Genomic DNA, 21,728 nt, shown 5'->3' with positions numbered 1-21,728 from the left:
CTCTTCTCCACAGTTCAAAGGTGTCAACTATTTTTGTCATTCTTATTTACTGTCTAGCTCTCAGATTCACAGCAAGTAAGCGGAAAGACTATAGCATGAATCAGATGCACCTTAGTCCTCAAATTGACATCATCACTCCTCAATAATTTGGAGAGGTCTCTAACTGGAGATTTTCCCAATGCAATGCGTCTAATAACACTAGGTACAAAGAAAAGGAAAACTGGATGATTTAAAATCAGGAAAGTTGTGTGTCAGGGTTGTATCCTTTCTCCATACCTATTCAATCTATATGCTGAGCAAATAATTCTAGAAGCTGGACTTATGAAGAGAATGTGGAATCAGGATTGGAGGGAGACTCATCAATAACCTGAACTATGCAGAAGACAGAGCTTTGCTTGCTGAAAGTGAAGAGGACTTGAATGCTTGCAGTAGAAGATCAAAGGCTACAGCCTTCAATGTGGATTACATCTCAACATCAAGAAGACAGAAATCTTTACCACAGGATAGAGGAGCAACATTATGATAGAATAAAGAAAGATTGAAGCTGTCAGTGATTTCATCTTACTTGGATCCACAATCAACATCTTTAGTATCAGCAAAGCTGGAGATGTACTGTGTTGGGAAAGTCTATTGTTAAAGATTTCTCCAAATTACAGAGGAGTAGTGATGTCAGTTTGAAGACTAAGGTAGGCCTTATTCAAGCTATGGTCTTTTCAATCCCTTGCTAAGCATCTGAGAGCTGCGCAATGAATAAGAATGACAGAAGAACTGATGCCTTTGAGTTGTGGTGTTGGAGGAAGAGTACTGAATATTCCATGGATGGCCAAAAAACCAAACAGGTATGTCTTGGAGAAAGTGCAGCCAGAGTGGTCCTTGGAGGCAAGGATGGTGAAACTTCATCTCACATACTTTGAGCATGTTGCTAGGAGAGGCTATTCCTTGGAGAGGGACATTATGCTTGGAAAGATGGAGGGTCAGCAAAAAAGAAGACCTTTGATGAGGTAGACTTACAGTGACTGAAGCAAGGGGCTCAGGGTGTCAGAGACGAGGAGGATGACACAGGATAGGATAGGTTCAGATCTGCTGTTTACTGGGTCGCTATGGGTCATACTCAACTCTACAGCACCTAACAACAACACTAGATAATACATAGCAATAAAAAAGGAATAAACGAAAAAAAAAAAAAAAAAGGATTGAGGTGGGAAGGGAGAAACTTTTCTGAGTCAGTTGATCAAACTTGGAAGGAAAAAAAAAAAAAAAAAAAAAGAAAAAGGAATAAAATGGGCGGACTGTCAGGGAAGTATACCTAACGAAAGGAATCAATATGAAAAGACTGTGTACCATGATTCCACTTAAATAATGTTCTTGAAATGGCAACATTATATTACGAGAACAAATAGGTAAGTAGGGTACACAAGTGACCAACATATACACAGTGCACAAAATCCTGGTGAAATCTAAGTTCTGGAATGTATTTTAATTCCATAGCGAGTGGCACAGTCTTGGTGGAAGCTGTGCTTCTAACTGCGAAGTGGAGCCTCTCTGGAAGGTCAAATCAATTAGTAGCTCTGGCAGGAGAAAGATGGCCAATCTCCCATACGATTTAACAGCTTCCAGAAAACCCACTGCAGGGTCAGCTGTGTTGTCCATTATGACTCAAAAGCACTGAGTTTGAGGGGCTTTTTGACTATGGGGTTAACAGTGAGGAAGGCTGGATGAAGGAAAGGGAGCAGTAGGAGCACAGTGGTTAGGTGCTTGGATGTTTATAAATGTTTTGAACTTATCGCCACTCTGGGAAAAAAGACGAGGCTGTCTACTCCCATAAAGATCTACAGGCTTGATAACCCTAGGGGACAGTTCTATGCTGCTCTACAGGGTTGCGATGACTCAAAAATCAACTTGGTATAGGTAATGAAGGGCACAAAGAATAATCTGTACATTTGGGGGACAACTTCCTGGTGAATCTAGCATTATTGCAAAATAAAAAAAAATGTTTGCAATATTGTCGACATTGTTTTGTGCTTGTTATCCACCCTACCTCTGTGTCTATCTTCATCACAGGAATCAATTAGCAAACCCAGAGCATCCAAGTCCTTCTACTTTGCTGCTCATCATTGTTCCAGTTGAACAGAGAGAACAGTCACTCTTCACGGCCCACAGCCCATGTCCTTTGTTGAGTTTGCCCTCATGACTTTCAGCTAGTGACAAGCATGTCTTCCTGTTTTTAACACAGCATTAAACACGGGATTCTTAATCTCCCTGAAGGCTGAGAGTCTACACAGGAGATCGTGTCTCAGTAATCTTAAGATAGTACCTGGTGCAAAAAAAAGAGTTCAATAAACGCTCATGGAATGTGAGCTTATACTTAATTTTTCCAGACTTCTTTCCTCAGAGTGCTGTTCTATAAATTGAGAAGTTTCATTTTATTATGTCTTATTCCTAGTGGTGAAACTTACCAATTGTCCTTTAGTAGATGTCCTTTTTATTTGGCTATACTTAACAACAAATACATTAAGAGGAAAACACATGCAAAATTACATTATCTACCTATACCTATCTATCTAGGAAAAGAAACCCTGATGGTATAGATGTTACATGATGAACTAACACAAAGGTTGGTGGTTTGAATCCACCAGCCCCACCACAAGAAAAGGTGTGGTCCTCTGTTTCTAAAAATATGACAGCCTGCCATGAGGCAGTTTTACTGTATCCTATAGAGGACTCGACGGCACATAACAACAACATAGAGGACTGAGTTGGAACTGACTTGACAGCAATTAAGACTTTTACAGAAAAATTTCCCAACCTTTGCATAAAGAGTCCAAACAAGCTAAAATCATTTTCACTATCAACTTTTTGCCCATTTACTTTCCAAGAGTATTACGTGCTGCAGTGAATGACTCAAGATGGCCCTGCCTGTAGCTATGGATGCATGGTCTTATAGAGTCCATGAAGTTACTGGGTAAATCTATACAAATCATATGCACAGCACCTGCAAATATGATGTATAAAATTTCAGAGGATTGGTTAGTTTTGCCACCCTACTAAGGTTAAACGACAGTCAATCCCAGAGCAGAAGGGAGCCTCAGTACTACTTTGAAGAACAGGGAATACAGTGCATCTTTTGGACCGAGGATCCCTAGGCTGAGAATCTCCGAGAGCCAAGACACAAAGAGAGAAAGCACGAAAGCCAGAGATGGCAAGACGCAGAGACAGAGAAATAGTGGAGGTACAATCAAGAGGCTGGCATAAAGTAGGCCAGTGATGGGCTGGAGGCCTCAGAACTAGTCAGCTACTACGGAAAGTTCGAACAAGCAGAATCCCTTCAGATAATCAGGTCTGTCTCCCCCACACACTTCTGGGTGGGCTGAACTGCCAACTTTTTAGCTAACAATTGAGCACCTAACTGTGTCAGACACCCAGGGACCTACTTACCAATAAATAGTGCTCAGTGACAAGAAATGTAGTGATTTAAACAGAGGATCTACTGCCAGACTCAAGTTTAAGCCCACCGTGTACCCGACTTGTGTGACTTTGGTCTAGTTATTTACTTCTCTGTTTGACTAGCTGTGAAACTGCCAATATTTATTACCAGGGAGTTGGGACCAACTCAGCAGACCCTTTACTGATTTTCTGAGGCTGTAAATCGCACAAGAGATGGTCCATCTTTCTTTGCTAGATTTGAACAGCCAGAGATACGGCCTTTGGGTTTGCATTGCAAATTCTATGGACTATATACCACCAGAGCTCCCTCCAGCTGTAAAAGATGAACAACAACATAATCACCTTCAAAACCCAAACACTTTGCTCTCAAGGATGACCATGCATTACATTTCCAAGGCTGTACATGGTAACAGGAGGCGGCCATCATCTCTCTTCCATGGAGCAACTGGTGAATCTGACTCATCAGACATCCTGCCACCTTAAAGGGTTACTATGCATATTAAGTGATTAGCAACATACACCGAGTACCTGGAACTGTGTCTGGAATGGAATGATGATTATAAAAGCGACCCATTACTATTATTATGCATGCTTCTAAGGCTTCATTATTTTCTGACTTGATTTCTATGCATATTTCATGTACCCCCTACTGTTTCTTGCCCATTTTGAAATTCTTGGGTGAAGAGGACCTCAACCTCAAAATTTGAAAACTCAATCCTTCTCTAAAGTTGGAGGAGATCGCTTACTTGGACCTCAACTATTCGCACCCTCTTCCATTCCCAGCACCACCACGCAGGGCCCATTCTGGTACCCACCAACCTGCACCGGATCAACCTTGCAATTTCTGTTTTTTTAGTTAGCCATCCTAGGGTTTCTCTAGTTCTGCGCCTCTGAGCTTCTTCACACGTCTTTCCCTCCACTCGGGGGCCCAGGCAGCACTCGCTGAGTTCTCTCCCGCCTCTACTTGATGAAGGGTCACTTCTGCGTGTCCAAGTCACTGCAGTTACTTAGCAAGCCCTATCGTGACCATGTGTCTACGCAGCTGTCTGCAGGCTCAAACCACCCGCGCCCAGAGCAGGCCTCCTTCACAGCCCGCTTCCCGAGGCCTAACCCCGAGCAGGCGCAGAGGGAATGAACGAACGTGAGCCGGGCGGACGCCCCCTGGACACTCGCCGCCTCGGCCCTGGCCAGCCCCGGAGGACCCGCTGCGCCCACCGCCCGGCCCGGCCCGGCCCCGTACCTTCATGCGCAGCAGGTTTTTGGACAACTTAGGCGTGTGCGGGGAAGCCATGACTCGTGCGCCGCGAGCCGGTCGGGAACCTCCGTGCGCATGCGTGCCGTTGCGTGCGTCGCGGCGGCGTGACGTAGAGTGCGGCGTGACGTAGCGCGGCGTTCCCGCCCGGCCCCGCCCCGCGCCTCCCGAGATGCCCCGCGAGCGCGCGCTCCTTGAAGAAGCGCGTTGACGGTGTGAGGCCGCCCCCGGGGCGGGGAGACCCCAAAGAGCCCGGAGTCAGGAGGTGGAGACAGCGCTCGGCCGCCGCTGAGGTCTTCCCGCTTCTGAAGGGTGCGTCCCTCGGGGTCCCTGGCCTCGTGTCTGTTCAGCGTGAGTCCTGGGCTCACTGTCCCCACGTAGTCCATTCCCAGTCACACTCACCCCGTGACCTCGACACCGCCCCCTCGTTGCATGTGGGTAAACTGAGGTAGCCAGGGGTCACTGAGTGAGGGAGGGCCCGACGAGCTGAAGTCCAGTGCCCCTCGGCCTGAGCCAGTCCCTCTGCCCAAGAGCAAGAGCAGCAGGTGAGGAAGGTGACAGACGGGAGAGGTGCGAGCGCTGCAGGACCCGGGCCTCAGAGGAACTCGAGACGAGCGGGAAATAGAGATTTCGTGCCGGGGAGCCCAGGTTGACGCACCTGGCCAAAGGTGACCGAAAGGTCAGAGGGGGGCGTGCACCCTACTGGCTTGCGGAAGAAAGGCCTGGCCAACCGCTGCTGTAAACGTTGTTGTTGTTGGGAGGTGCTGCCGAGTCGCCCACAGCTTCAGGCGACCCCATGAGAATGGACCAGAACCCTGGCCGGTCCTGGGCATCCTGGACCTGCGCTGACATAGTCCACCCTTCAGTCTATGCATATAGACTGTCGTGGTTAAGAGTCACTGGGTCACCATCTCATTGAGGGTCTTCCCCTCCTTTGCTGACCCTCTGCCTTCCCAGGGACTGGCCCCTCCTAACCACATGCTCAGAGTCAATGGCAGGAACTTGCACTATCCTTGTGCCCAGGGACCCCCTCCGAGGAAACCCTGCAGGCGGTTCCACTTTGACTCACTGAATTGGAATCGATTTGGCCCCTATCAGCCCTCATTGCTGTCAAGTCATCACCTGTAAATCACTAGCCCTCCTTTGACTTTCCAAAGCGCTGGAGAAGTTGGCCCACCACCTTTTTTCCAAGGAGCTGCTGATTAAATTCGAACCACCAGAAGGATGCAGTCTGTAGGTGAGCAGCACAGCTAGCTCCCTATCGGCTAGGCCACTAGAGTGCCCTTATTTCATAGTCCATGAACCACTTAACAGGCCTCACATGTTGGAAAACATCACTGACTCTAATGAGATGTCAGTAAATAGTATTCACTGACGCACTCTTGTGCTAGTTGTGTGTGTGTGTATTTTTGTTTTTTAACTAGATCCTCTTGAGAACTCTGAAGAAAATACTTGTCATTTTCAAATAGTGTGAAAACCTCAGTCCCAGAGAGTTTATAGGGTTTACCCAAGGCCACACAGCTAATAAGCATTACAGCTAAGATTCAGAAGGGTTTTTAATGCTTTTCATAAAAATATGATTGACCAGAAGAACTGGATAGTACCCATCTACCACTGCTGACCACTTTAAATAGAGATTAGAAGATTCCAAATAAACCTAGGGGGAAGATGTGGAACAAACTCAGAAACAAAAAGGGCCAGGCCTATTATGATAGAGATTGGTGGAACCTCTTAGACTGTGGTCCTCTAGCATAAAGCTCACAATTCCCACTCACTCCTATGGCTCAACCTTAAAGCAGACGTTAGGGTTGTAGAGTGACTCATTAAACCAGGGTGGCACTCACTCCTAAGAATGACCATGAAGAATCAGAAGAGCAGCATTTGTCCAAAGATAAAGACCTGAAGACAGGAACGAGTGATGGTGGTTGTTATGTGCCACAGAGTCGTCTGTGACTCTTAGCAATCCTGTGTACAACAGTTCAGAAGCCTGCTCTGTCCTGAACCAGTCTCACTGACTCCGACACACCTACCCCCAATGCTGCAGCTACTGTATCAATCCAAGGTCTTCCTCTGTTGTGCTGTCCCTCTACCATTCCAAGCATAATGTCCTTCTCTAAGGATTGGTTCCTCCTGGCAATGTGCCCAAAGTATGTACAGTAGAGCTTCAAAATCCTAACCTCCCAAGAGAAACTAGGTTTGCTCTCTCCAAGACAGACCTATTTGTTTTCTTGGCAGTCCATGGTATGTTCAAGACTCTTCTCCAGCACCACAACTCAAAGGCATCGATTCTTCTATCATCCTTAGTCATTGTCCAGCTCTTTGATGCATAACAAGTCATTGCGAAGACCATGACTTGGATCAGGTGCACTTTAGTCTCTAGATTGACATTGTTGCTCCTCAGTAGTCTGGAGAAATCCCTGACAGCAAATTTTCCCAGTGCAATTCGTCTTTCTATTTTCTGATTTCTGGTGCTAAGAGTATTGATTGTGGCACTGAGCAGGCTGTAACTGTTAACAACCTCAGTCTCTTCCCCATCTATTATGGTGCTGCCAATTGATGTAGAGTTTCATTCCATATTAAAGACTACAAGTCCTTGACCTGCAGCAAGTGCTTTGGGTCCTCCTCAGTTTCAGGAAGCAAGGCAGGAAGTGGTAGGATAGTGAAAATAAAAATTCCTGAGAGGAAATTAAGTGTGATTATATTGTGGATACTTTAATGTTAAAAAACAAAATGTATATAAATAGGTAAATGAAAATTCGACGTGCTTTGTAAACGGAATTTTCACTTAGATCACATTTTTTTTTCCAGATCAGCTTTCAGGCTTCACCAGTGGAGTAAATAATGTAATTTGGTAAGAGGCTACAGAAATGCATTCACTGCTGTGCTTCAGATACTGTGTTAGTATGTGAGGCACCATCTGTTCCTGCAGCTGAAGTTCTAGACATAAACAAGTGGTGAGTGCCATAAGAGTGACTTTTAGGATTGTTTTGGCCTCTAACAGTGTTCTAGTGGCAGTGTGAATTAAGCATTGCACTGCTACTAGTACATTGGAAGTTTGAACCTATCAACAGCTACTGGAAGAAAGATATGGTAGTCAGCTTCCTTAGAAACACTGGCAGTTCTGTTCTTTAGGCTTGCTGTGAGAATCGACTCAGCAATGAGTTTGACCTGGTTTGGTTTAGATGAGCTGTTCTAAGATGGTTGTCAAATAGCCAAGATAGATTTGATAGCTGAGGGAAAAAAAACCCTGAAGTGTGAAGAGTTGGAGATAGTGCCCTAGGAAGGACTAGTAACTGCAGGGATCCTGAAATGAAAACAAAGCATTTTCTACTGTCATGGTTTTCAAGTGGGAGTAATAGAGATTAATCGGCTAATTAGCTAGAGATACCTTTGAAAAGGCTTATAAGAAAAGTGCCTAAAAAGAAGAATTACCAAGCCCACTGTCATAGAGCTGCTTCTGAATATAACAAGCTTGTGTCCTATATCACTGTGCCACTAGGACTCCTGAGAATGGGGAGGACTGCCCTGAAGACCCTGCCTTTAAACTGAATTTAAAAGGGGAACTAGCTTGGGTAATGGCTATTCAGTCCTAAATAATTGTATGTTATGCAGCCAGAGGTCAAACCAAAATGAAAGCAATTATCTTAGAGTCAGTTGATTTGGACTCCTGACAATCCGTGTATTGCAGAATTAGAACTGAGTGTCATAGCATTTTCATGACTGACCTCTTGTTAGATTTCTAGGTCTCTCTTCTGAGGTTCTTCTAGGTGGATTTGAACCGACAATTTTTTTGACTACTGTTGTTGTTGTTATGTGCCATCAAGTTGCTTGCAACTCATAGCGACCCTATGTACAACAGCCCTAAACTCTGCACTGTCCTGTACCAATCACACTGTCTCTGACACACCCATCCCGATTACCCCAGTCACTGAATCAATCCACCTCATAGAGGACCTTCCCCTCCTGCGCTGTCCCTCCACCCTCCCAAGCATGATGTCCTTCTCCAAGGACTGGTCTCTCCTTACAACATGTCCAAAGTATGTTAGATGGAGCCTCAGAATCCTGGTTTCCAAGGAGCCAGCCAGTTTAACCCTTTCCAGGATGAATCTGTTTGTTTTCCTAGCAGACCATGGTTCTCTCAATACTCTTCTCCAGCACTATAGCTTAAAGGCATCAATTCTCCTTCTATCCTCCTTGGTCATTGTCCAACTTTCTGATGCATAACAAATGATTTCAAAGACCCTGACCTGTATCAGACACACCTTAGTCTCCAGAGAGGCACCATTGCTTTTCAGTATTTTGGAGAGGTCTCTAACAGCAGATTTCCCCATGCTTGCTCAATAGTTTATACCATCTTGAGGCTAAATCTAAGCCCATTAGCTTTGAGGCAATTCTAACTCATGGTGACCCTTCATTGAGTTTCTTAGGCCATATATCTCAGAGACTGCCTTATTTTTTGCCTGTGGAGTGGCTGATGGATTCAAGCAACCAACATTTTTATTAGAAACCAAACATCATGCTAAGGTTTTGAAGGAAATGTTATGGGAGCAAAAATGAAGAAATTACTCAGTCTGCAATCTGTATTCAGGAAATAAAAGTAACTCTCGACTGAACCTAGAAAGATGAACGTCTGTCTTGTGGCTGAACATCTGTCTTAGAAGGGTGAAAAGAGGAAAATGGTGTTTCTAACAGAAGAATATTCTGTGAACCAGTTAAAAAAGATACAAAGAACTCCAGTACAGTCCCTGTGGACCCTAGTTCTTCCAGTCTACCTGCTTGCTGGATTCTGAAACACTGATTTCCTCGATCACTCACCTGCTTCAGAACTTGTAATAGTTCATTTTTGCCTGAGGGATAAAGGTCAGATTCTTCAACCTGCCATTCGAAGAGTCTACATTTTATTTGACAGTGAAAATACTTATGGCTGAAGCTAAACCCCAAAGTCTCTTTTTCACTCATCAAAATGTAATAAACAAGAAGTGACTTAAGAGTAATAGTGTAATAGCCTTTAAATGAAATTCCCTGACAGAGAAGATAACTCCTTGATCTCTCTTTATGTTGCTGGACTGGAGAACAGAAAAATAGGTCTCACACTCAATAATGTGTTAACCTATTTTAGTTATACAGTAAAGGAAACATCATTTCAAGGGAAAAAATATTTCTAATAGGTCTTTACACAATCCAGTATCCTTTCCTAATGGAAATTGTTGGAAGTGTGAAAGCCTCCAGTGCCTGCCAGCTATTGAATCCATCAAGAAAAGCCCCTTTCCTCTTCACTCAGATCATATCTGAGGCAGCGCTGCCCATCGTATAGCCACTCGCCACGTGTGGCTGCTGAGCACTTGTGCGACAGAGGAACTGAATTTTTAATTTTTGTTTCTTAAAAATTTTTAAAACTCAGAAATATTTTACCACTATACGTGATTTTATTTTATTGGAAGAGCCTTCTTTCACCTTTGAAAAGTTAGCCTCTGAAATGAGATGTGCTGTGAAGTGTAAAATGTACATGAGATTTGAAAGATGTAGGCTGAAAAATCCAATGGAAAGTCTCTCACTAATGTCTTTCATATGGCTTGTATGTTGAATGGAAATAATTTGGATAGATGGTTTTAAATAAAACGGTAGTAAAATGAGTTTCATCTCTTTCTTTTTGTTTAATGTAGCTGCTAGAAGGTGTAATAATATGTGGGTGTCTCACCTCCCTCCCCCTTCTAGTAAATAACAAACTGGATTTGAGGACTGTAAATGGCTGTACATGCCTTCTAGAGTGGACTGTGGGTTAGAAGAGGAGGCCAGACAGGGAGAGAAAGGAACTCTGATGCCATCCTACCGTGCTTATGGAGCATTGGATAATACTTTTTGTTTTCTTTGCAAGTATCAGAAATAAAGACATTAATCAAATGTAAATTGAAGAGAATGATACTTGATCACCCATGAATTAATGAGAGAGCTTAGAACAAGTAAAAAGGTTGGAGATTTGAATCTGTCCAAAGGTGCCTCAGGAGAAAGGCTGGCATTCTGCTTGGGTGACTGTGAGTTGAAATGAACTGGCCTGGTGGGTAAGGAGTCACACTGCCAATCCCAAACCACGTCATTTGAATTGACTGGCTGTTGCAAGACAGAAAGATGGAAATATCCTCCCTTGTGATTTACAGCCTCTGAAATTTCACTGGGGAGTCAGGTTTGGTGTTTGGTTTTTTTTTTAAATTTTTAAAAATTTTATACTGGTTTACTCACAGAGTTCATAGACATTGTTTTCCACACATTGCTCCCTTTTCCTTTACCCACCCCTCCCTTCACCCATCAAATTGTGCAACCCTGTGATTAAGCTCCCTGCCCCCCAATTCTGACTCCATGGTGCATAACCGCAGAAGATGGTAATTGATAACTTTGACTATAACAAATTGCCATCAAGTCCACTGTGACATGTTGACTCTAGTATATAAAATTAGAACTCTGTTTTGTAGGGTTTTCATTTGCTGATTTTTTGGATGTAGGACACTAGGCTTATTCCCAGGTGTCTTTTACATGGATTCCAATCTGCAGTCTTTCCATGACCACCCTAGCCATCCAGGTGTTCATCTCTGATCTATTGTGACTCACAGCGATTGTTTATTTTCTTTTCAAGGTTGTAAATCCCAATGGGAAGGGATCACCCATCTCCTTTCCATGAAGCAGCTGGCAGATTTGAATTGCCAACGTCTTGTACTGCAACATGCTGTCCTGTGGCATATCAGTACTCTGCCATTACCAAAGTTCAAAGACACTAATTCTTGTGTCTTTTATAATCATTGTCAAGTTTTCGTGTGCATATTGAAATAATTGAAAATACCATTCATTAGACAAGTACTTTTTGAGTCTGTTATGTGCAGGCTGTGACTCCAGGTCATCCAGCCTGAAAATATAAGTAATAAAGTATGTTCCATCTGTTCTTATACCCAGTTATTTTTGCAGTGATTATTCTCTTTTTTTTTTTTTTTTTCAGTGTTTTCCACCCTGAGGGGCTCACCTTCTGGCACCATCTCCAACATTGTTGTCCTGTTATTGATAAGAGTTGTTAAAGGGTTTTTATTCAAGAAGTAGATGGCTAGTCCTACTTCTTAGTCTGTGTTACTGTGGAAGTTCTTCTGAAACCTGTCCACTATGGGTAACCCTAGTTCTGTTTGAGACACTGGTTGTATAACTTCAAGCATCACAGCAACATGTAAACCACTTCAGTATAGCAAACTTCTGTGCCTGTGGACAAGTGCTGTGCCAACAGAGCACATTAAAACAAACAAGCAAACACATATCAAAAAAGATATGGGAAATAACCTAGTCTGTCTGGCCTGGGACAGTGTATCTGACAGCTCAGCAGAAGATTGGAGCTGAGTGGCTAATCAGGTCAGATTTTCTGCTTGAGTGATGATGTGAGCCCAGTCGCAGGTAGCACCTTTTCTTTTCACTTTTTCTTCAGGTGAGTCAAAGAGTGGGACATCAGCCTGGGATAGAGTTTCTGCTGGCTTATGAAGATCTTTGTCTTGTCTCTGGGTGTCTTTGTCAGAATAGGGGATGGATGGATGGCTATCATGAAGAGATAGTCACTGCCAACCTCTAATGTCCAAGGATGCTGCACTCTGCAAGGAGTGCACTGCTCCAGAAATGGCCATGGGGTGATTAATGAGAGGAAAGTAACTTCCACTAATCTGTGGACTGACTGCAGACCAGGAATTGATAGAATATTAATTGTGGCATTTCAGCAAGCAGATGTAGCCTTGGATGTGCTCTCTTAAGAGCTACTTAAGAAATTTGGAAGACGGCTCCTTGGCCAACTGACTAGGAGAGATCTCTGTTTGTTAACCATTAAAAAAATGCTGATCTGAAAGAGTGCAGAAAATACTGAACAATACAGTTAATATCACATATAAATAAAATCTTGCTGAAGATTACTAAAAACAGCTGAAACAGTGCTTTTATAGGGAATTGTCAGAAATCCAAGCTGGATTTAGAAGAGATACTGGAATGAGGGATATCACTGCTGATGTCAAACGAAAGAGAGACTACCAAAAAGACATTCACTTGTTTAATTATGCAAAGACATTTAATTGTGTATATCATACATTATGGATCACATTGAGAAGAATGGCAATCTCAGAACACTTTATTCTCATATGAGATATTTACAAAGAACAAGAAGCAATTGAACAGAACAAGGGAACATAGCATAGTTTAAAGTTAGGGAAGGTGTGCATCAGGGTTGCATCCTTTCTCCATTTCTGTTGAATGTGTCTGCTAAACAGACCGTTCAAGAAGATGGATTATGTGGCAAAGAATGTGGTATCAAGATTGGAGAGTAACTTGGATTATGCTGATTGACACAACCTTGCTTGGGTAAAATAAAAATGAACTTATTAAAGACAGTCAACTGTTAACAGTCTTAAATACGAATTACATCTCAACATCAAGAAAACAAAATTCTTCACCACTGAACAACATCATGGAAGATGATGGAGAAATGATTGAAGTCAACAATGAATTAATTTTACTTGGATCCACAATCAACACTCAGGATAACAAAAGTCAAGATAGCAAAAGATTTGTCACATTGGGGAAATTAGTTGTCAAGAACATCTTTAAAATACTAAAGAGCAAAGATGTCAGTTTAAAGACCAAGATGTGCCTGATCCAAGTCATGGTCTTGTCACTTGCCACTTATGCATCTGAAAGTTGAGCAGTGACTAAGAATGACAGAAGAAAAATCAATGCCTTTGAATTGTGGTGTTGGAAAAGAGTACTGACTGTCCCAACGACTGTTAAAAGTACAGACAAATCTATCTTGGAGGAAGCGCAACCAGGGTGATCATTGGAGGGGAAGATGGTCTCACATACTTTGAGCATCTTGTCAGAAGGGTTTGGTCCTTGGAAAAAGACATTATGCTGGGAACAGTGGGAGATTAGAGGAAGAGAGGAAGACCCTCAACAGGATGGATGAATTCAGTACTCTAACAGTACGCTTGATCGTGTCAGACATCTTGAGGATAGGGCAAGGTTCAGATCCCTTGTTCCTTCGTGGAAATGCTGTCATAATCTGATTCAACTTAAAGGCACCTAGCAGTGTTTTCCTTCTCTCAGCCAGGATAGTCTAAAGAATTACACAATTCTTGGTGGACAATCCTATGTCATTCTTCTGTTGGTAAATTTGCAGTGATTGGGGAATAAAAATCCTAGTTTACTTCCCTAGACGCATCATTTCAGCATTATGTGTCATTCCAAAGACTTTCCAACTGCCTCTCACATGCCATCACTGCCCACAATTTTCTTTATTTTCTGATAAACTCTAGCTCATTTTGAAGTCTCAGTGCAGATGCCACTTCCTAAGGGAAACCTCTCTAAACTCCTCAAATCCATATTAGCCTCCCTGTAACATCTCTTATCCTATTGACAGGCTTTATGGCCTGTATACATATCTCCAGCACCAAGCAAAGTAATAAAAACAAAAGAGATGCTAAGAAATATTTGTTAACTAATAAAAAGCGCAGGAGGCATGAGAAAGAAGAGTCTGTGGCCTCTAAAAAGTATTAATACATAATTACTACTAATAGTATCAGTAGTAGTAAGATTTAGCCATAAAATCAAGGATAGGGATTTTGCAAAAGAAAGGAAAACATGAAGAGGGAACAACAACAACAAAAAAAGGAAGCTGATTGGGAAATTAATAGACTTGAATTGTGGCCAAGCTGCGCTGATTTGGTATATATAATTAGAAGGCTCTTCTGAGTGCTTTTCAAATCTTGACTGCTCATCAAACTCCTTTAAAGGAAGATATCAGAAATTAGTTTGTTTTTTATTTCCCTTGGCCATTGTTATAACCATTGACTGAAGTTTAGATTACTTATCTGAATGTCATGCAAGGTACCTTTCCGTACTGAGTGCTGATTTAAGCAGGAGACTCGAGTAACTGATTGGTGGTGTTAGGCACCATCTAGTCAACTACAACTCACAGCGAGTCTTAGAACAACAGATCTGAACCTTGCCCTATTCTGTGCCATCGTCATCATAGGTACCATACTCAAGCCCATTTTTAGAGTCCATCTCATTAAGGGTCTTGCTCTTTTTCCGCTGATTCTCTCCCTTTCCAAGCATGATGTCTTTTTCCAAGGACCAGCTCTCCTGACAACATGCCCAAAGTATGTGAGATGAAGTTTAACCATCCTTACCTCCAGGGAGCACCCTGGCTACCCTTCCTCCATGACAGGCTTGTTTATTCTGTTGGTAATCCATGTTCAGTGTTCTCCGACACTACAATTCAAGACATCACTAAAAACTAAAGGGGAGGAGAGGAACCTAGCCCTCAAGATTTCCCTTAATTGCTTCTAGTTTCCTATTTTAACTGGCTAATCCTATCACCTTTATGTGTCATATATGATAATTGTTACCCATGGTGAGCAGTGTTTGGTGGAGCTCCCTGATTAAAACAAACTTGGATGCAGGAGTGGCATCCACTTCCGAAATAGCTTGCCCCTGAAAAAGCTCGCCTCCAAAACAACTTGCCTCTGGAAACTAACTGTATGAACTTGGAGAAATGACAAAAGTTATACAGGTGTTCAGGTCTTTGTTCATAGGGTTGCTATGAGTCGTCTACAACTTGACGGCACTTAACAACAGCTATAATCCTATCACCTGGAAGATAAATTCCAGAATCAGGCTGACAGTCAAGACTGTGCATCTGATTTCTAGTCTCATCTTCTAGCTCTCTATTTTTGCTTCTGTGTCTGTCTCAGGGTACTCTCTTCTAGCCTAATTGGCTTGAGATCTTCAATATCTTCTAAATGTTTCAGAATTGCCTTCCCTTTACATTTTCATATTACCTTCTATTTATCGAGAGACATAGTCTTTCAATTTTTCACTTCTTTCCTATCTCTCAGGGCCCAGTTCAAATGTCACCTTCTTCTATAAATAGTGAATGAGGAGTAAATTCCCAGCTCCCATCTTGATTGATAGGAAGGCTGTTTGGCAGCTTCAGTATTTTATTTCATGCTACTGTTTTGTCAACTAGCATGTTGTTGGTTCAGGAAGGCATACTCTTAGTTTTATACTTGTCTGAGTCTTTGAAAGCAGCAGACACAGTTCTTGATATGATCAAAACTTAAGAAACTATTTAATATTGGTGAGTCAGTATTTTTTAAAATTCCACATACCCTTTAATAACTTATATAACAAGTTCTGTACAGCTTTATTGACAGTTTTAAAAAGAAAAATATCATTTAACCAAAGGGAAAAGAAACAAAAGGTTAGGAGAATAGTAATGTAAGGGGATGATTTTCCTGTACTCAACCTCTTTAAAATATTCTGCTCAGTTAAAAGAGATATATCTGTGGATTTTTTGAAGATGTTTTTGACTAGTAAGTTGCTGTGGGAATCAGGAAGAAAACAAATTTTAAAGTATCATCAATTTATGCAAAGAAAGCAACCAGGTTTGGACCTGGGAGACATTTGGGAGGAGTAGAGGAAGTTCTCAGAAAAACAATATAGGAATGATGTCTTGGGTAAACATGACAGAAATCAAGCCTGAGCTTTAGGAAAATGCTTGGGCTCAAGATGAAGGGTAATTTGTGTATTTATAAATAAACAAAGGAAAGGTCAGATCAGAGGGCCAAAGAGAAGGAACACCTAAGGACAAGTTCTTCTGAAAAAGGAGAAACTACAGAAATAAAAGCTAGAAGTTGAAAAGGAGGCTGATAAGACTTTGAACCAAATCAAGAACAGCACCTCTCATTGTTTGTACTATACCTGTTAAAAAGGATGAGTCACATATTTATAGTAACAAAAAGCTAATTATTTGTCATACAAAGACAGTGTGTGCTTGTATCTTTTCTTCCTGTTCGCAGTACATCAAAATGTATTTTGCCTTTTAAAGAAATGTTTCCTGCTACAACTTTAACTGAAAAACTAAGAGCCACTCTCTTAGATCATTGCCTGTATGCTGAGGGGATTCTGGAAAGATCCATGGTACAAGCATTCAACCCTGCACACTTGCCAGATGGTGTAGGTTGATGAGAGTGAATTCTTAATTCAGAGTCCCCTTGTGACTACTTTGTCTCGCTGATATTCTTATGGCAATTGACAATTCCTGGCATAGAGGGCATGGACCAGCCATGGCAGGAATTTTTGCAATAAAAGTTAGTAGTTATAAAACAAACAAAAACCAACACATCAAGCTCTGTCATGGAAGCCCTGGAAGGTATGAAAGGAAACAAGACCTAACAATGGTGATTTTTAGCACAGTGAGTTGTGCAACCAGGCTGCTAACTGAAAGGTCACATTTAAATTCACCAGTTATACTACAGGAGAAGGATATGCAATTTGCCCTTGTAAAGATTTACAGCCTTGGAAGCCCTATGAGCCAGTATTGCTCTGTCCTAGAGGGTCACTGTGAGCCAGAATGAACCCAAGGACAGTGAGTTATGAATTAATTTTAGTTTAAAAACACCTCAAAACTTTTTATTGATTTTTTAAATTAAGGTATATTACAAAGTAATATATTTCATTGTAAGCAACATGTAAAACTATAAAAATGTTCAAACTAGAAAGATTAAAGCCTTGCCTATTTCACTTTTCTAAGCTTATCCCTCAGTCTATCTTTGTTAAATCCTTTGACTTTAAATATTTACATGAATGCTCTTTAAAGAAACTAGTTTTCTCTATGAGTTGATAAATGTCTAAGAAGGCATTGGATAGTGCTTTAATCCTTTCCTTTCAAATGTGATTAGAGATGTTTGTTTTGTTTTATTGTGGTTTCCATTTAGTGAGGGGTTTGGCCATGACTTAGTGCCACCATTGGGTGGCAGCCTAAATTGCAGCCTCTTCAGAGATTTCATCCTTGGCTTTGGGGTCAGTGAAATCCATCTTATGAATGACAACTTTGCACAGATGTTTTCAAATGATGTGGTAAATATTTTTTTTTCTCTCATTTCTAAGAAGAATGAGAGTACACGGACACTAGCGAGCAAAAAAAATTTCTAGTGACCAGATGTCAGGGAGAAAATCCTTTCTTGCATTAAGCTGTTTCTCTCCAGCCTGTCTGCTCTCCACAGCTTGAGAGCCACTGAACCCTCTTAGCTCTGTGAACATCAAATGAGATAACATATGTGAAAACACCTCACCAAATGTACAAGGCTGTGCAGATGTGAAAGATGGTTATTATTACAGCATGGATAAAGATTGCTTTAATAGCCACTTCTCCGGGCATGGTTGGTTTTTAAATGGAGTGGTCTGTATGAATTAACAACTATAAGCCCAGACCTGTAAAAATAATTGCACATCTTTCCTCTCTTCAAATCCACTTAAACCCAAGTCTAAGATACCATCTTTTCATGGTCTAGTAGATCATTACATTAAAACCAGTAATTGGTGTCCTTCTTTCCCAAACACTGTACAAAGTCTTAAGCTTTGTATATCATGTGGTGTCATTGATCATTGAGTTTCACTGGATAGTACGGAGATGTCTATTGTCCATTCATCTCACACTCTGGCCATGTTATTGGGGTGGGTGGGTATGCAGTGGAAAAATACTTCATGCTTGGAAAAGTAGAGGGTCAGTGAAAGAGAGGAAGATCTTCAACCAGATGGATTGGCCTATTAGTTGGAACAGTGGGCTTAAGCATGGTGGAGATTGTGAAGATGGTACAGTATTGGGCAGGGTCTAATTCTTTTGTAGGGTGGCTATGAGTTAGAGCTTGATGGCACCCAACAAGATTGTCCAACCAGCAGAGTCCTTTTAGAGTCAACTCCCCTACTGTATCTGTTCTATGTTTGCTGTTCAGGAATCTTTGAAAGGGAGGAATAGTGACTTGGTGTCCACCATCTGTTACTGCACTATACAGACACTCTTGTCCTGTGTCTCACTGAGCCTTATGAACTCTGACCTCTATTAAATAGAATGTTTGTTTCTCTTTCCTTTTCTGTTGTTCAGAGGATCACTATGAGTTACACTCGACTCAACAGCACCAAACAGCAGCAGCAACAACGAGTTGCTTCCAACTTAAGAGTTGCTTTCTTTTTTTATTTATTTTATTTTTTTAATTTTTTATTATTTTGTGTGTGTGTACCGTCAAATCAAATCTGACTGGTACAGGAGGAGATTGTTCCTCCTTCTCCAGCAAAGAGTTGCTTTCTTTAAAAGACCTTTATGTCTCCTTTCATGAGTATCAAACCAATTCCAGCTGGTTCAGTCATGGCTGATGCAGTAAAAATCAAGACAGACAAATGTGTAAAATGTAGATGAGCCAGAAAATAACCAGAATGGGAAAAGTTATGAGTTGAAGGCCTGGAATGGTTGACTCAGAAGTGGTACCGCTGTTTCCATCTGTCAAAGGATTGGTTGTCATGCAACTCCCACTCTGCCCCTGTTTTTTGGGAGAAAGATTAAATTTCCAGCAAAATTTTGACCCATTAGTTTTCCTATTCTAGTATATCTGTGTTTTACAAAATTGATCCATTCTGCTTTTGCTTTGTCGGCCATAACTAAACAGGGAAGAACCATTTCTAATTTCTGTTCCACTCAGCCTCCAGGATACTGGCCATGCCTCTTCAGTGAGCTTATTCTGAAGGACTAAGAGTCAGAAGAATCTGGAGAAGTCAAGAAGCTTCTACTTATGATATAGATGCAAATAAAAACCACAGTGTGATAAAAATCTCACTCCAGAAGCAGTGGCAAAGTTCTACAGGACAGCAAGCAATAAATGTTGGAGAGGATGTAAAGAGGTAGGAACTTTTATACACTGTTGATGGGATTGTAAAAGGATACAACCATTGTGGAAGACAGTTTGGCATTTCCTCAAAACACTGAACATAGAAATTCCATATGACCCAGATATTCCACTGCTAGGAATATACCTCAAGAAGATTTGAACTGAGACACAAATGGAGATTTGTACACCAATGTCCATAGCTATGTTATTCACCATTGCAAGAAAAAGCCCAAAATCCACGCACAATCGAATAGATTGAGAAATTCTGGTTTATTCACACAATGGAATACTATGTAGCACTCAGAAGCAATAATTTAAAAAATTACTACCTAACTTAGGAAGAAAGGAAGGACTGGAGAACATTATGCTGAGTGAACTAACTCAGTCTCATAAGAACAAATACTGCATAAGAGCGTTATTGTAGAAATAGATAACTAGTAAAACGTGTATGACGTTCTAATGGGGGTGGGGGAGCAGAGGGATGGCACAAATTCAATTCAACTCATTCTCATCTAATTGGAACTGAATCATAGCTGACCCTCCAGTGGGTTTTCATAGGCTGTTAATTGCCTAACAGGAGATTATCCATATTTCTCTCTTGGAGCTTCTGGTGGAGTCATACAGCTAGAAAGGTGCTGCCTTTGGGTCAGCAGCACAACCTCCAGAATTCCCCAAACACATATGAATGACTAAAAATTACATTATGCCTCAGTGACCTCACGGCATGCCCTCTTGGCAAAGCTTTGGTGATACCCTCTAGACTGTACTCTTCTTGTTGGATGATCATAAATCTTCTTGATTTTGGCTATATATAGGTGAAATAATTGTGGGATTTCCCCCCCTCCACAGCTGCAATAATTCCAATCTAAGAGAAAAAGGAAAGCATTTTCCATGAACTATAAAAGGTAATAATTATAGCAGTTTTTAATTTGCACAAGTCAATGAATTGTCAGTATAAATTTAGTGAGCATTTCTTTTCTACACTGGTTACTGTGTTGATTTTTGTAGCACCATTCAAACTGAGGAAGTGAACTTGCTTTTCATCAACGCTGTCTGTTTAGAGGATGCAAGTTAGAAATGGTTAGCCTTATTCACTATCATCTAATAAGTAATAAATTAATTGCTGTGATTGAAAGGTACAGCTGTTTGACATTTAGTAGCTAAATATTAAGAGGAGAAAATGTTTTAAAAATTTGTATTATGGAAAAAACCCCTTATTAAAATAGTGTCATGAACCCCCCCATATACTTATCTGCCAGTTTAATTGTCAACTCATGACCTATAAAGTTTCATCTAATTTTCCCACCTCCTAAGCTCCCTTTCCCTTCCAATTGTTTTGAAATTAATCTAGGCATATCTAATAGAGCTGTAAATATTTCAGTATAAAACCCAAGACCAAATTCAGTGCCATTGTTGTTAGGTGTTTTTGAGTCAAGCATGACTCATAGCAACCCTGTGAACAACAGAGGTGAATCATCATCTCTGACACACTGGAGCCCATTGCTGCAGTTGCTGTACCAATCCATCTCATTCAGGGTCTTCCTCTCTTTCAGTGACCCTCTTTGTTTTCAAGTATGATGTCCCTTTCCAAGGAATAGCCTCTCCTAGCAAGTATGAGAGATGAAGCTTTACCATCTTTGCCTCCAAAAAGCACTCCGTACTTTTTCTGTTTGTTCTTCTGGCAGTCCATGAGATTCAGTACCCTTCTTCAGCATCACAGCTCAAAGACATCAATTCGTCTATCATCGTTATTCATTGTCGAGCTCTAAAAGTGTAGCAAGTGACTGAAAAGACCATGACTTAAATTGAGCACACTTTAGTCTTCACGAATGGCCTTAACTTCATGAATGAGGCCCCACCAAGTGTTAAAAAAGAAAACAAAAAGAAGCAGCACAAGGAAAGACTGAAGGGCAGAAAGGAGCTCCACAAGAAAAATACACCAAGATAACATGAACATCAGAGATCAACCATTTGATATTCAGGTTCAGAATGCGAGATGCATTATATGTCACAAATGGGACCACGTCAATACAGATCGAGAATGTCATTTGTTTGGTCTTTTTGGAATCAATGCATGTTCAGTTCCTACTGATGTGTCAGGGCCTTTGATACACCCCTCGGAACTAAGAGCAGAGATGAGAAACGGTGGGTTTGCACTGAAACGAAATGTGCTGGGGAGAAACTTGATTACAAATGATCCATCACAGGAAAATGTTGCAAGTGAAGGTGAAGAAGATCCCGAAGTGGAATTTTTAAAGTCACCAACAATCAAAACCAGAAACTTCCAAGAAAAAGAAGAAAAG

General features: G+C 41.4%; 1 protein-coding gene and 1 pseudogene across 1 annotated transcript in view; one reads left to right on the top strand and one right to left on the bottom strand.

Annotated features, from left to right (window-relative positions):
* Positions 1-4,735, bottom strand: part of LOC102865921 (M-phase phosphoprotein 6-like) — an 18,997-nt gene extending 14,262 nt beyond the window's left edge. The window contains exon 1 of the mRNA XM_006888803.1: positions 4,685-4,735. Coding sequence (XP_006888865.1) covers positions 4,685-4,735 — 51 coding nt within the window. The remainder of the gene's footprint in view (positions 1-4,684) is intronic.
* On the top strand, positions 4,734-21,728 carry LOC102869869 (annotated as a pseudogene).

The sequence above is a fragment of the Elephantulus edwardii genome, unplaced genomic scaffold (assembly GCF_000299155.1).
Source record: "Elephantulus edwardii isolate Elephantulus edwardi_28Jun2011 unplaced genomic scaffold, EleEdw1.0 scaffold00072, whole genome shotgun sequence".
Classification (NCBI taxonomy): Eukaryota; Metazoa; Chordata; class Mammalia; order Macroscelidea; family Macroscelididae; genus Elephantulus; species Elephantulus edwardii.
The sequence above is the reverse complement of the archived record's forward strand: the minus strand, read 5'-3'. Positions and strand labels throughout refer to the sequence as shown.